General features: G+C 34.5%; 2 protein-coding genes across 16 annotated transcripts in view; one reads left to right on the forward strand and one right to left on the reverse strand.

The window, feature by feature from the left end:
• The window catches only part of LOC146529690 (zinc finger protein rotund-like), a 135664-nt gene extending 126781 nt beyond the window's left edge, over positions 1-8883 (forward strand). For all 9 annotated transcript variants that reach the window (XM_085201350.1, XM_085201352.1, XM_085201351.1 and 6 more), the window contains one exon: positions 5390-8883. In XM_085201350.1, coding sequence (XP_085057476.1) covers positions 5390-6403 — 1014 coding nt within the window. In that variant the 3' untranslated portion in view covers positions 6404-8883. The remainder of the gene's footprint in view (positions 1-5389) is intronic.
• Positions 8884-9223: 340 nt separating this feature from the next.
• cher (filamin A protein cher) overlaps positions 9224-16114 on the reverse strand; it is a 63728-nt gene continuing 56837 nt past the window's right edge. For all 7 annotated transcript variants that reach the window (XM_085201675.1, XM_085201677.1, XM_085201676.1 and 4 more), the window contains 7 exons: positions 15140-15330; positions 12510-12665; positions 12078-12147; positions 11636-11754; positions 11397-11493; positions 10917-11123; positions 9224-10219 (listed from right to left, as the gene is read on the reverse strand). In XM_085201675.1, coding sequence (XP_085057801.1) covers positions 10035-10219; positions 10917-11123; positions 11397-11493; positions 11636-11754; positions 12078-12147; positions 12510-12665; positions 15140-15330 — 1025 coding nt within the window. In that variant the 3' untranslated portion in view covers positions 9224-10034. The remainder of the gene's footprint in view (positions 10220-10916; positions 11124-11396; positions 11494-11635; positions 11755-12077; positions 12148-12509; positions 12666-15139; positions 15331-16114) is intronic.

A 16114-nucleotide genomic window follows, 5' to 3' on the forward strand; every position in this document is an offset into this window, starting at 1 on the left:
CAAAAAAATAGGTTACGTTGCTTTAGAAGGTTATAGAACTAGAAATAGGAATGACATGTTTACTCTAAAGACAAACTTTTTACTGACTTTACTTTTTTATTTTTACCGTATTATTTTAACGTATTTTCCTTATTTACCAAAACAGATATAATGCTTGTTGCCAGTTAATCATTTCGATGTACCCCACTGTTTCTGCCATCATTGTTGCCATAGATTAAAAAAGCCAGTTATTTATATGAATACTGATTTTTTCAACTATAATATATTTAAACCTGTTAGTTTTTCTAAAACAGCATATAAGGCTCAAAATATATCAAATTTCATTTCTCTATAGCGGACAGGCGTTTTCTTTGATTAAATTTTTTCTTTAAGATTCACTTATGTACTAGTACTTATATACTAATACTAATATATTTGTAGGCATAGTTATATTATTAATAATAACTTGTTAGCTGTCTTTTATAAAGTCAACGTTCTTTCATCTTACGCAACAAAGTAAACTGTAAAGCGTAAAAAATATAAAAAATGCCAAATATTACATAAATTCATTCACAAACAACTATCAATGAACTCCAAGTTTCAATATTTCAGCTAAGAGTTTCATTAAAATCTGTTAAGTCAGTCATCTCAAGCGTCTCGCCTACCAACAGCCGCGCAAATATTAAAATTTCTTGCTCAGCAGGCAACCAGCACGTGCTTTAGAAAAACTTATTATTGAAACGATTTTCGACGCGTTGGCGTAAAGAAGCAAAGACCAAGACCCAAATCGAACTATACGAAATTTCATCATTACACGAACGAAAACAACCTCTCTGGACCAATCGTTTAGGCTTTAAAACGCAATTCAATCTATTCTAACAGTTTTTTCCGCTTTTGTCACCCAAAGTTGTACAAAAAAGTTTGAAATCGTGCTCCCGTTTAAAAAAAACCATTTAATATTAGCATTCAAGGTGTCATGGATTTGGGCGTGGAAATTTGCTGTAAATTATAATTTACCTCGACGTCAACCGTTGGCAACTAACACCCGTGGCGGTTGTGATATTTCCGCAGAATACTCAAGAAATTTGTTCATTTTGGTATACATAATGGAAATACTCAAATCTATTAATTTCCTTTGTAAGAAAATAGTTTCCTGCCGTATTATTTAGGTATGATATATTTTTTTACTGTATTAAACATATTTTGCGGAATATGTAGAATAAGCTAGGGAATTTAGTGTTAAGACACTCCGCTCCCATTAAGACGCTTCCCTTTTTCACTTTCCGCCGTATTCTGTAGACATTGCATGTGGAATATCGCAACTCAACGCTGCGCTTTGCATCGACACCAGTATAAAGAAATGAAATGATTAAATATTTAATTTCCTCGAGTGGAAATCGAACCCACAACCTGTCACGTGCAGTCAGACATAGACCCTGCGCCACGACTGACCTAAAAATCAAGAATAAAAAACATTTACAAACAATTTAATACCAGTTCAAGTAACATTTTAAAGTGAACAACGGTTAAGTTGTCATATGTAGTGCGTACACCGACCGAGGTGTCAATTGTGTAAATAATTAGTTGCCGCGTGAACACCATGCACCTGGTTCTATCACGCTAACATATTACATACTGGTTATTCGATAATCGTTATTATTTGTATGAAACGTATTATTATTTCATTTACTTTGTTTTTCCGATCTGGTAAAAGTGCGGCGTTGAGTTCCACTCCAATGTCATAACACCCAATATCTCATAAAAATTTAAGTCGCAAAAGAATTGTGAGACATGTGACTGACAATGACATTTACTGAGCTCTAAAAAGCTCTAAAAGGGTTAAGGGTGAAAACTACCCTTTGTTAAAAGATTACTGCCAAGTTACAGGTGTATCTTTTTTAATACAGATGAATCTTTTAAGTTTGTAATATTTACTATCTTTTATAATATATACGTATAGCCTATTTTTCAAAGTGATTTATTAAAAATATATCTGATAGGTGTATTAATACCACGAAATCATGTTTCTACAACCACTCGAAATATTTATTTAAATTTTTATTTTTTTACAGAATTACTATTTACCTTTACTATTTTAATGAAATTTTTCTATCTTTTAATTAAACATTAACAACGAACTCGTTCACGATAAATAGGGCGATAGTATAAAAATATTCATACATGCTTAGGTCTAATGTACATACATACAGACATATTTTTAATTACGGTTTAAATTTGCAATGTCTTATGTAAATAGAAATTTAATTGGAAGTGAGAATTAATAAAACAATTATTTACTCACTAACGATAGGCAGAACACCTCTTTTTTTATCACTTTTTCCATATTTAGAGACATTATATATTAGATTACGAAATTCAACGCCGCAGTTTATCAATGAAACAATATCTTTACACAATGACTGACTTTATTTTATTATGTTACATAAATACTTCACAAACTGAAAGATCATGTTAAATTTTCGAAATTTTTAATCTACTATATTAGTCATCTATTCCAGACACCCTAATAAGGGGCGACTGTTAAAGTCCTTAAAATTATATGAAAACATTGTTTTTGTGATATAAATAAACAAAGTAAGCTTGCGATATTTCATACTAAAAAGTTACAATGCTTCTTCGAGATTAGAACCGACAAAAAACGTAGCCTTGTTAGAGGGAATCCCTCAGCAACCCTCAGACCGACAATGTATGGGCACGATTAATAATTTGTGATGGCTAAAAAAGAAATATGCTAAAATGCCTTTCTGTTAGTTGTTGTAATATTTTTAAATATCATCTTTATTATATAGTAAAGGATGGCGGAACTAAACGCGGTACGTTCTTATCAAGCTATGTACATCGAATTTCTTATACGCTTGTGACAACTTATTTCTTTTATTAGCATCTCAGATTATTGGTAGGTGATTGCTAGGAATGGGAATAATAATCGTCTCTGGGCAAGAGAGAACTAAACTTAAGTAACCAACAGAATAAAATTTAAACAAAACCCAAAACAATTACTAATTTATAAAATAACCCATGAATTTCTACAAAATGTCAAAACAAAATCTACAGATAAACTTGTCACATACTGAGGAGTTATAATTTTTCCCAACCAAAGAGAGAGGGGTCACTCTAAAATATGTCATAATGAATGACCGGCCCTTAATAAGCGCAGTAATCCGTTGACCCTCCTCCTTGAGGGGGAGGGGGGAGCTATCTCTCCTCCAAATCAAAACTTTACATCATCCCAGATTAGTGCGTCATGGTGTGCTTACTGCTACCCTCGGAATGATTGTATGGTGTAGATAACGTTGTAATATATATTATTGTTTGATTTAAATTTGTTTCAGGTTGAAATAAATTAAGTTATTAATGAACATTAAGCGGTTATGGTGTTTTCATTTTTTAGTTAGAACCATAAAATTTGTATAATAATAGCCATCGTGTCACAGTGGAAGAGCGTCTTTCTGTAAACGCGATGGTATTGGTTCGAATCCCATGTGAGGAAATTATAATATTTTTGTTTTCCTCATTCTGGTAACAAGGCAAATCGCGGTGTTGAGTTCCACCAATCAAAACTCAATGCCTCCGGAATCCAATGAGGGGAACAGTCTTAACTCTAGGTTCCCAGGTTCCCTCTGAAGTTATGGGTATACCGTGAAGTTATGGGTTTGATTTAACCTGCTTAAGGGTATTCATTAATTTTATATTCCTCGCTTTAATAAGAACACAAAAACGCGCAGTAGGCAACCGTGTGGCCATACCTATGCGGAATTCAGTTTGAAAAATATTTATAAATAGTCCATCTTCGCTATGTTGATTTATTTTTAAATAAGAAGCACACTTTAATTTGACACTGTTTTATTCAACAGAGTTTTTGTTTCTTCTCGGTTTTTTGGATACTTTTTCATGTGTTTTTTCAAGTAGCAATTTCAATTAAGTGCTCCGATGTGTCTATAAATCATTAATGCCATTAGTTATACAAATTGCACGATTTGCTCGCCGCTTTTTTGTTATACAAACATTTTTTGCTGATAATAATTTAGAACATCTTTACTCGGTGAAATAATATAACGAAATCATTACTTCTGAATGAGAAATTTAAGTAGCATTAGCTATTTTAGACGAGCGGAAGGAGCCTCTACAATACATCAATTTAACACAGATTCCTCACCGGTGAATCAATCCTTCACGAAGTCCTATTAAAAGTCAGCCACCACCTCGAATTTCCAGCCTCATGCCATTAAGTAGTGCTCCAAACTTTAATTATGTTCGGGCTGTGACCAATCGCGTTCGTGTTTGCGTATTCTTACAAGTCATGCAGCGTGCTACCGAATCCTATAACGCTGGCAAACGTCATAGCTGCGGCCCCAGCGTGCAGTGGACCACGACAGTCGTCTCTATCGACGCAGGATCAAAGACCAATGTCGTTTGAATGGATTTCGCCATCACGGAGGCTTTAAATTTGATTCATTATTAAGCGGTTTTCAACAATATAAATCATTGGCTGATGACGTAATTTGAGCTCTATTTGCCTCAAGTTAAGATCAATATCGCATTGATTATGCCTAAAAAATTTGATAGAAGAGTTAAAATTGAGTCGTGTTTCGTCTATAGATTCCGGTGCCCGGAGGAACGTGGCCCTCGGTCTCATTGTTGGACAGCGAATAAAACGTGTCGGTAAGATGACATGCCAGTTTCAGCTCAGAAACTAATTTGGAATATCACAATGAGTATCTATGCGGTACCGAAACAGCCTTTTGAATGTGCGAAGAGTGCCGCCGTTCTATTATGTGGGCACTTGGCACGCGTTGTGCCTGGATAGGTGCTTGCAGACAATTTAGCATCATCATTCTAAAATAAACAAAGTCGTTACTTGATAAGTACATATTAGCAGCGTTGGTTATAAACAAAATATAATTCTATTTAATTAATGCTTATGTGTAATTTACGTTCTTCTATTTACCTTTAAATATGGTAATGAGCCATTTATGTATATTTTAATGACTGCATCTTAAAATATCTTCAAGTTTAATATAATTTTGATATAATTACCCGGATTGTCCAGAAGATTAACTGTTAGGAAGTAAGGTATTCAAAGCGCGTGAAAAACTCCGTGAAGGTGGCATCCTGTCTTTATTACCGCGTTGGCTTCTTGAGTAAACAAAAAATACTTTGTTTCGCTTAAACTAAGCACAATTAGTTCCGGCTACCTGCGGATGACGTTCAAGGGCAAAATTCACTTTCCGACGCGTTTGATAACGAATATATGTATGTTAATGTTATAAAATAAATATAATAAAATGTCCCTGAATTTTATTTAATTGTTTCCCCGAATCGTCGCCTAGCAACTATAATTTGGCAATTGAAATCAATTTACTAACTTAAACGTTTTTCTTATTTTCAGGTGTTTGGTTCCAAGGCAGACCTGCAGCTACACACACAGATTCATCTACGTGAAGCTAAGCCGTATCGATGCACTCAGTGCCCGAAAGCTTTCGCCAATTCTTCATACTTGGCGCAACATTCGCGCATCCATCTGGGCATCAAACCTTACCGCTGTGAAATCTGCCAGCGCAAGTTTACCCAACTATCTCATCTGCAGCAGCACATCCGCACCCACACTGGTGACAAACCCTATCGCTGCACTCAAATTGGTTGCACAAAAGCCTTTTCCCAATTATCAAACCTCCAAAGTCACAGTCGCTGTCACCAAACTGACAAGCCGTTCAAATGTAATTCATGTTACAAATGTTTTACGCATGAGAAGGATCTCCTTGAACACATTCCGAAACACAAAGAATCTAAACACCTGAAAACACACATTTGCCAATACTGTGGCAAAAGCTACACTCAAGAGACGTACTTAAGTAAGCATATGAATAAACACGCTGAGAGGGCTGATAAACGGCCGCCAATATCTGCATTGGGACTGAGCGGGCTCAATAGATCCCTAGCGGCTGCAGCACCTACAGCCGCGCCGTTTGCTGACCATCCATACTGGCCAAAAGTAAGCCCGGACTCAGCGGCCCACATGTCTGATGAAGGAGGTTATCATCAACAACGAGAAAGTGATGATCATCACGAGCAGCAGCTCCAGCAACAAAGAGCTTTGTTCGCTCAACACGAGAGCCAAGAAGATCGCATCCAACCTCCAGTGTCTTCTGCTGCGAACTCTGCCTTCACTCCAATCAATTCAATGGCTCCCCATCTTAACGGACTATCTCACCACAGCGCACTACCAACGAGACCGTATTTGTATGACCCGTTACACTTCCAACAAGGAAAGCAACAGCCAAATTCATTCCCCAACCAACTGATATCACTTCACCAAATTCGGAATTACGCCCATCAGCCGTCGGCCCTACTTCCCGCTGAGCACATTCTACCCCACTCTCTAGCCCATAAAGACAAGCAGTAACCCCCTTGCCGTTTCCTATAGGTGCACTTACTTTAGAACTTATGATGGTATTATTAGTCTATAAACGAAAAATTATTAAAATGTTTAGAATCTCGCTCTACAACACAGTGGTATGTATGAAATACGAAATTTGTTTGTTTGTTCACTAGTGGTGCGAAGTTCATGTTTTTAGACTTATATCGATATTGTGTATAATATTCTGAATCTGCGAGTAGTTGTAACAAATATATTGGGTATGAATTGTGATTTCGAATTTTATGGAAATCTTGAATTTATCGCTTATCGATTAGTTTTCATTAAAGTACAGATACTGTCGATATCTGGTTTAATTGTAAATGAGTAATATTGATCTAATAGGGATCACCCAAATGTTATAATAGTAATTTACAGCGCAATTTTACTTGTGTCTTTAAGAAAACTAATCTTTAAAATGGATATTAAAGCAATAATGAGTCACTTTTAAAATTATAAGAAAATATATAAAATGCATAATAGAAAGGGCTTTACGAGCATAATACTCCACTCTTCAAGATTCAAATATACTGTGAATATAATCACATTTTAACTTGTAATTGTAAAAGTACTGAATGTTAAAAAATATTATTTTAAATAAAAATAGACATAATTTTTAAAGACACTTTTTATCAAAATTATGCAACATTGTACCAGCAAAAGTATATATACAGTGTTTTGTTTTAAACCAGTAGTATGCTAATCTAAATATAATGCGTGTTGATTGATATTTAATGAAAAACAGAGTTCCTCAACAATAGTGAAGTTACAATATCGATAAAATATAAATTCCCAGTTTTAATTGCCGTCTGCATCTTTTTCTGTTGCATTTTATTTTAATAAATATCAGATCTCTTAACCATCACAATTGCACTCAGTTCCTACTTAGGTCGAATAAATTCTTAGCTTTATGTTTCATTATTTCTTACTACGATTATTAGTTATTCTAATTTTTGTCTTAGAAAATGTGGTCTTCCTTCAGATTTGTACCTTTGGTAATATGGGATTGATAATGACTTATAATAGAAGTTAGTGAAGATGATTTCTTTACAGAAATCTTGAGGTTGTGATTGTATTTCTGTATAGTTTGTGTCATGCCTATATTTTATTTAGAATTATAAATTTTCGAATTTTATTGCATAGATGTTTCAATCGTTCCGCAATTTTTCATACAAAATATGAGTTTTGAGCACTACGTCTTAAAATTGTTGATTTTGCGACCATCGATGCAGTTACAGTGACCACTCCGTCAAATGGTCATTATGTAATATTTTGTAGAATAGAATAAAGTTTTATTTAGAGCGTATTAATTGAAATATAAATAAACTTCTATCTTGAAGGCTGAATACATTTTCTAATTGCATTTGTACAATACTTTATGTATGTGTATGAAATATCGAGAGGTGGCCAAAATTACTTTTTTTCATCTGTCGATATCAATAAAAGCGCACTTTTGTAAATATTTTGTAAATAATTACACATTTTTGAAAAAAATTGAAGTTTATCGAGAATATTTTTTTTGTTCTTTTATGTCTAAAATGCTTATGCTCAATTATATTAGACGTAAGGAAGATTTGGTAATGGAAACATCACAAATGTAAAAATATTTCAGTGCCACTTAACATTTCATTAAGTGTCAGTCAAATATATTTTTTTTGGTGATAGACAGATTAAGTTTGATTGTACTTAACAGTTGACACTTTCGTTATTAATTTTTATCGATAACGGCGATTAGACAATTGATTTCACATCACTTTAGCGTCCATAGGAAGCAATGTAATTGCTATTATTGAAACTTGAAACAAATATATAATTTCCATACAATATAATATAATTTTGCATATAAATCAATTGTTTAATAATCTCAGTCGAGTTAGAATAATTTGATGTATACGAATATTGTTGATTTGTTTAATTTGAAATTCAGCGTTGAAAATGTGATAGAGCGTAGGGGGAAGGTGTATTTTTCGAAAGTCTTTCATCTAAATTGATTTACTATTGATCTTTATATTAGGTTACGATAGGTTGTGGTTACTTGTGGCCGGCCCCCCCAGGGGACTCCGGCGCCGTCTGTCCATTCGTCACAAAGTTAGCCAAATGCTAATTTTAAGTTCTTGTATAAATATCGTTTTTATAACGGCAATATTGTTTCTTCCGAATGGTTGTTAGCTATGTATGTAGATAGATAGGTGATGAGCCAAGGATTTATCCAAAATTTTTTTTAAACTTCGGTTTTAAGGGAAAAAGATCGCGATATCTCTCTATTTTAAGTAGAAATGTGATATTGTAATGATTTCTTTTTAGTTAAGTGTAAACTTATTACTATGATTAAATACATATTTTTGTAAGTAATTTCGTTTTATGATAGTTTCGCTTTGTCTAGCGTTCCCGTTTAAGATTTTAGATGAAAGTGGTCGGAATCTTTTTTGTTACTTAAAATTGAATAAAAATAATTACAACTATGCCAAGAATTATTTCATTTTTATTTACGTCTACCCTATTCCCATATCCATCTCTATTAGGTTACCAGCACAAGAACAAATCAACAAACCAGATATGTAAAAAAGTCTAATCTCTATAGGCTAAAGTTCAAAAATTACTTTGTTTCAATGTAAATACTAGATATTTTGTTCCGCCGTGTGGGATCGAACCCACAAGCGAGTGTATGTATTTTTGTGTTGGGTAATTTATTTAGGAGTGCTGTAAGCTGCATAGTGTACTTAATCCTGTGTGTCATGACACAACTCTTAGTTAATTGCAAGAGAAAAAACTATTATATTAAAATTTAAGGTTATAAATGAAAAACAATTTTAAAACTTTCCTCGTTTTTATTTAGTAAACAGTCGCAAATATATTATTGAATAGGTACTTAAAATAGGTATTTACAATAAATGGGTCAATTATACCTACGTAGGTAGAATTCATACACAAACCATTCAAATTAGAAAGCAGATATATAATACTTAAAAACAATACAAGATGTAATTTATGTTAAGCATAAAGCGAATAATAGACGTAGATTTTCGGGGTAGAAGTTAGTAATATTAACGGACAAAAAATCTAAAGTGTGTTATTCGCCTTCATCCAAAGATATGCGAATGCGTATCTCTTGATACGATCTTTTATATATAAAATACGTAGAAAAGATACAAAATCTAGATTTAAATCCAGATTCTCAAACGTCTAGGATCTAAGTCTAGATCTACAAAATATTTGAAAATTCGTATAAACCTTTTGGTAAATAAATTACATCTTATCCTATACTTAACAATAAAAGGGAATATTTTGAATGTAATACTTTATATGTATTGTCATTTAGTCGCCCTAAATACTAAACGAGAATCATATAAAATTCCAAAAAAATGACTAGAACATATTTAAAAAAAAGGAAATTTCGAAATGCTATCAAAAAATGACAAACGCCACAATATGGAAAAACAACACATTTATGAAACACAGATGATAAAAAAATAGATATACAAGAGATCAATTTCGAAACGGATAATAATCGAAATCCAAATCCAAGAGATAAAATTTTTTAAATAAAAAAAATTAAAGTACACACAAATTTTGTTTTGGATACTAATTCAGATATAAATACGCGGATTACTCAATAGTTCTAGACTTCAACTTTGTAGGGAGATCCGGGGATGTGGTCGTCTCCCCACTTGACGATGACGATGTACTCCCCCCTGTCCCGGACCACGTACCAGCATTCATAGTTGTTTTTGCCTTTGTGTTTGAGTTGAACTTCGTCGCAGGGCCCCTTGGGTCCGTAGATGCCGACGTAAAGGATATTGTTGCCTGTGAAGAAAAAGCATAAAATTAACTTGGGCCAGTCGTGGCGCAGAAGCACAAGTGTGAATAAAGAAGAAATATTTCCACCGCCACTCATCACGCAATGTCTCTAGAATCCGGTAGTATAATTTGGCCCATTTCAAGGCAAGAGTGAATAGGCATTATCTAGGTAAGCATGCTCCACTATCGTTCTCATCGTCACTTACCACTAGGTGAGATAGCGAACAAATGTTTGCCTATCTACAATAAACTCTTTTTTTATTGTAGATAGGCAAACATTTGACAGTTCCTTTCTCTAAAGAAACTGTATTAACACTAGGTTCCCCTAGGTTTTCTTTAAACTCCGTTGCAAAGGTATCATTATCACTAATTAATTAAGTATGAATGTGTCAATAATTGATTTTAAAAAAGTCCTGCAGAGTTTCTTGCGCCGGACAAACAACAACAACAACAACAACAATAACAGGTCTGAGATATTACCTTTGGCGAACCGTTAATAAATTATTTAACATTCAAAAAAAATATTTGACTTTGATTTTGACTCGTCCCTCTGTAATGAATAAGATGCGACTTTGAATTCCGCCACTCAACACGTAATGTCTCAAAACTGGAAAACGTAAAACGTGTCGCAAAAGTGTCTGACACTAGATTCTCCCTCCCTATGCGAGAAAAAAGTAAAGTTGGAATAAATATTTCTACATACCAGCGTCACCAGCGTGCACAGTAAACTGATTGTGCTTGTTCAGATACGCCTTCTTCAGTCCCATGCCCTTGCTGGTAACTTTGGTGGCATCCGACTTGAAGTGCGGTAGGATGGGGCCCTGCTTTTGTGCTCCCTTAGCCACCTTTTGAACAGTTTCTACTGTCACCGACGACGTTTCCTGGGCCCCTATTTCTGCTAGGTTCTCACCTAAAAAAGTAGCTTTGGTAAAATTTTTACTTGTCTTTACTGTGATATTTTTCTCAATAGAGTTTTTAGGGCTTATTGAATACAATAAATAATGTAAAGACGTCACTGCGCAGCGACTGATTAAGTTCAATTCCCACTCGAGGTAATCAATTATTTTCATTTCCCCGCTTTGCCAACGACACGAAATGTATTTATATATATATATATGTATTTATTTATTAAATAAATAGATATGCCCATCTTAATGACTATAAAGTTATAACAATAAATTACCAGCCGCTTCAATCTTGAATGGTGACCCGACTATATGGTGCCCGTTGTACTTCACACTCATGTAGTAGAAGCCAGGGGCGAGAGGTGTGTAGCGAACCTATGGAATAATAACATTACATATCTAATTACCATATTGCTAACATTGACGTATCTAGAGATATTTTCCAGAGGGGCCTGGACGTTTTCCCGAAAAAGTCTTCAACTTTATAACATTAGAATAGAAGTATAAATTTCCTTACCTTATAACCTTCTTCAACTTCAGTACAATCCATAGCGACCCTGGAAGGACCGTCCATGGTGACTGCGAGGATGCCCGCGCCGGCGTTGCAGGTGTCGATGATAAGATCTGTTTTGGCACCTGTTTAGGAAAAACATTATAGTGGGTTTAAATTTTTTAAATACTTTTGTATATTTTCTTACACATATATATGTTTAAGTGTTCAGCGTCGAGTTCCGCCACTTAACTCGCACTGTTTCTAAAATTGGTCCGAAAGGGGGATCCGAGTATCTTAACACTAGGTTCCCTCTGCATACCACTGGAGCTGATAAAGCATGAAGTAAAAAAAAAACAATTGTATGTTCCGAGCTGCCTTTTGTGCTTTCATCATATGTTTGCATCCCTCTTTAAATAACCTTGTCTGAATGAAACAAAAATATTATCATTTGTTTATATTCTCTTACCGGTCTTAACGCTGCCAAGGCCTGGTCCATGGGCGTGAACTGCAGCTGGGTCGGCGTCATCTTTACCAACCTACGTGATTTAGAACAATTTTAATTTAGAACAAAGAATTTAAATTTAATTTAGAACAAAGATTTAGAACAATTTTAATTTAAATATTGATATGATTATAGTCATAAAAAGTAATTGTAGTCTTTAAATAAGATGATGTACATTAATAATTAAATAATAATTGAGCATGTGCCTTAAAAATAGAGTAATCGAGACAATACATAGGCCATTACATGTCCTTTTGAATAGTCAACTTACTTAAAAACGTCATTAGTACCAGTCCTTCATGAATCCAGCACCGGCACAGACATAAATACCAAGCAAATAAATCAAATCATATTTTGTTTTTATATGTATTATATTTTTATTTCTATCCTATCTACCTTAATTCTCAACGGTGAAGCGGGAATATGGACACCGTTAAATTTGACATTAATGTTATGAACACCGTTCTCTCGCGGCATGAACCTGATGCTGTACTGGTCCCCGTCGATGTTCTGGATGAAGCAGTCGTCGGTCTTGCCGGATGGTGAAATTATCTGTAGGAAAAATGTTAATTATTTCTCAAAAAAAGACTAAAGATGTCCTTGCTCAACCACACCACAAACCCCAAATACCAAACCAAAACACTCTATTCCCTGCATACGAGTATATATGGTATCAAATCTGTAACGACACGAAATTCCTTTCTTTTCACCCTTCTATCACTTTTTTTGACTGACACCCCGCTCCTACTAAAACTTCCTGCCGAATTTTGTAGGCAATCAATGTGTGTTGAATAGCGAAACTCAATGCCGCGTTTTGCCCCGTTACCAGAGTGAAAAATGAAACATTAAATATTTCATTTCCTCGAGTGTGTATTGAACCAACAAACTGTCACACGCTTGTTCCCTTGTGCTTATAAAATATACCCTCCATACTAAATACAACAATAACTAAAACAATAGACACAGATTTATCCCCCTACAATGTAGGTACAAGTGTTACCCTATTAATTTTTATAAGGCATCGTGAAAGTGAACCTACTATCCATCGTCCGACATCAAATATTAAGCAACATGATTTATGCGTGAGCGGTCACGTGCGGTCAGCTACGTTTTATTACATTTTTTCTATGAAAATAGTAAATCGCAATGTGTTCGTATTATCGGCTTTTTGTTCGTTATTTGTATAAATATATATAAAAACATAAGTCTTTGAGGACTATTGTACGAGTGACGGGTATGGGTTCGTATTGTCATTCGATGGAATGAGCTATTCTCGCAGTAACATAATCATAATCTGATAATTAATTATTTTATTTACATTAAAATAATTACTAAAATATCTATAGATGTGTATCTGATGTATGGGTGAAAATAATTCATTTCTTCGAGTGGGAATCGAACCTACAACCATCGCTACAGTCAGACGATGTCCCACATTGTGTATATTACAAACGTAGGCTCCACCAAAGGAATACAAAGAGACTATAGTTCAATAGTATTTCAACAGTAGCGACCATCGATCATAAATGCTTAATAACATGACGTCCCCGACGGATATCTCGTTCTCACGATAAATCAAAGTGACCCTTGCTTATTGCCTAACATACTGTCTGTACTGGGCGATGGGCATTCGCGAAATACATACTGATTTTCTATAAGTTTTTAACTTATTTTGATTTATACAAATAGTTAATTTAACTAGCATTTGAAGTCAGGCCAGCTGAGCAAGAACACAAGTGTACGATTATAAGCGACTAGCGGACGCGCGCAGCTTCGCTTGCGTATTTAAGGGTGAATTCTAATAACCCATGAAACATGTGTTCAATGAAATATTTTTAAGAGTCTAAATTTCAAATTGTATAAAAATCGGTGGCGATTTAAGAATTTTCTCATACAAACTTTCAACCCCTTATTTGCACCCTTAGGGGGTGAATTCTAGAAAACCATGAAACATGTGTTTAATTATATACGTTTAAGAGTCTGAATTTAAAATTTTATGAAAATTGGTGACGATTTAAAAAAAACCTATACAAACTTTCAACCCCTTATTTGCACCCTTAGGGGGAGAATTCTAGAAAACGATGAAACACATGCTCAATTAAATACTTTTAAAATTCTAAATTTTAAATTTTATAAAAATTGGTGCCGATTTAAATTGTTTTCCATACAAACTTTGAACCCCTATTTCACCCCTTTAGGGTTAAAATTTTTCAAAATCCCTTCTTAGTGGATGTCCAGAATACGAAAGTAAGCTTTTGTCCAAATTTAACGTTTCTACCATCAGCGGTTAAGTCTGTGCGTGCGTCTTACCTCAGTCAGTGAGGACAAGTCCTTTTATATATATAGAAGATTACTGGTTGTAGTACGATTAATGGTTGTGGTTGTTGGTTTGATTGCCACTGGAAGAGATGACATATTTAATATTGCCATTTCCTCGCTCTGGTAATGAGGTGTTGAGTTCCGCCACTCAACACATAATGCCTCATGAACTGATCTGAAGTCATCTCACGCGGCCTGACTTAATAGACAGAATCCGAATAGTGAAACTCTTCAAAGATTTTTATTTGATTAATTGAGTCGTGTAAATAATGAATAAAATAACAGAAAATTTAATTGTAAATCGAACTCGCGTGTACCTTCATAATTATGTGATTCAAACTATTCTTTATTTAAATGAAGTTTTGCAAACAATATAGTATATTAATCGTTGAATGAGCACAGCTAATATAGAGCCGGGATGAAATTTAATAGATAATTAATTATACAAAAAGATTCAACATTACAATATATTTTTAATTAAAATTATGCCATAGTTAATTGTTTTACCCACTATGGTTATATCTACGATTTTTCACTCTACAAAATATTTTCCTTTATTATTTTCCCTCAGTGTAAATAAAGAAACAGCAATATTATGATCCTCCATCTTTAAAATATTACTTAAAAACGATGCGTTTTCAAATTATTTAGAAAGAAATAGTAGACTGAAGGCTACTAAACTAAACAAGCTTAAATAAAAAACTCACTCTGCCATCCAAACTGCCTTTAGCACCGTTGAGCCTGATATAGAACTGCGTGGGCTTGTCCACTTGGGCGGAGTCCGGGAACTGGGCGACTTCTAATAAGTGCGCATCGCCCACTGCTGGGGATATGTACACCTTGAAGGGTGAATCTGGTATGTGCTGCTCGTTGAACTTGAGGCCGATACGGTATTCACCTGGTGATGGGAGACGGTGATAAGATTATTGTTGAAGTATCTAACTCAATTAAGACTTGTTAAGTGTTTTCTTTTCGGCCGTAATTGATCTTGGCACAGGAGCACAAAGTGCAACTGTAAAGGCGATGGTTGTGAGTTCGATTCCCAATATACCTAGGGGTAAGAAATATTCATTGAAATATTTTTCATTTCGTAGAACACCTGCAGTATTAGACAAACATATGTTTTTCATAAGGACTAAACGTTTACTGTACATCTAAAGCCGAACTTCCGACAAATGAAAACAAGAGTATCATACTTAAATCTAAAAAAACCGTCGAATTTCTATAAAAAATGTGAACAAAAACCGAATTTGAATTGCATGTGGTGGTTTTTTGCGGACGTCACTCAATCTTTAGCGGACTAACGATACAATATTTCTTATATAAAACAAGAGTTGAGGAAATTTAAATTTTTCCCCGATGGTTTTTTTACGTCGACGTGCACCTTCGTGGTGGGCATATTGTTACGGGTTCATTTGCATGGGGTCTTTGCATTTTTTAGCCATGTTTTTCGGTGATTGGACAAAAAATTCTTAGTTTTTTTCCGTTTGTAGACGTTTTTTGTTTTAATTTATTGTATTGGCAATGTATGAGGTCGGTGCAACCGTTGTTTAGATTTGTGTGGTATTTTACTAACATTTTCAGTCTTGGCGCAGTGGAGCACTGGACTGTGTGTGACTGTGAACGTGACGTTGTTGGATTCGATGTCCCCTCAGGGGAATATTTTGTTTTCTTCTTTCCAA

Source organism: Heliconius melpomene, chromosome 18 (genome assembly GCF_056956725.1).
Source record: "Heliconius melpomene rosina isolate 202511_hmr_F chromosome 18, ASM5695672v1, whole genome shotgun sequence".
In the NCBI taxonomy this organism is placed as follows: domain Eukaryota; kingdom Metazoa; phylum Arthropoda; class Insecta; order Lepidoptera; family Nymphalidae; genus Heliconius; species Heliconius melpomene.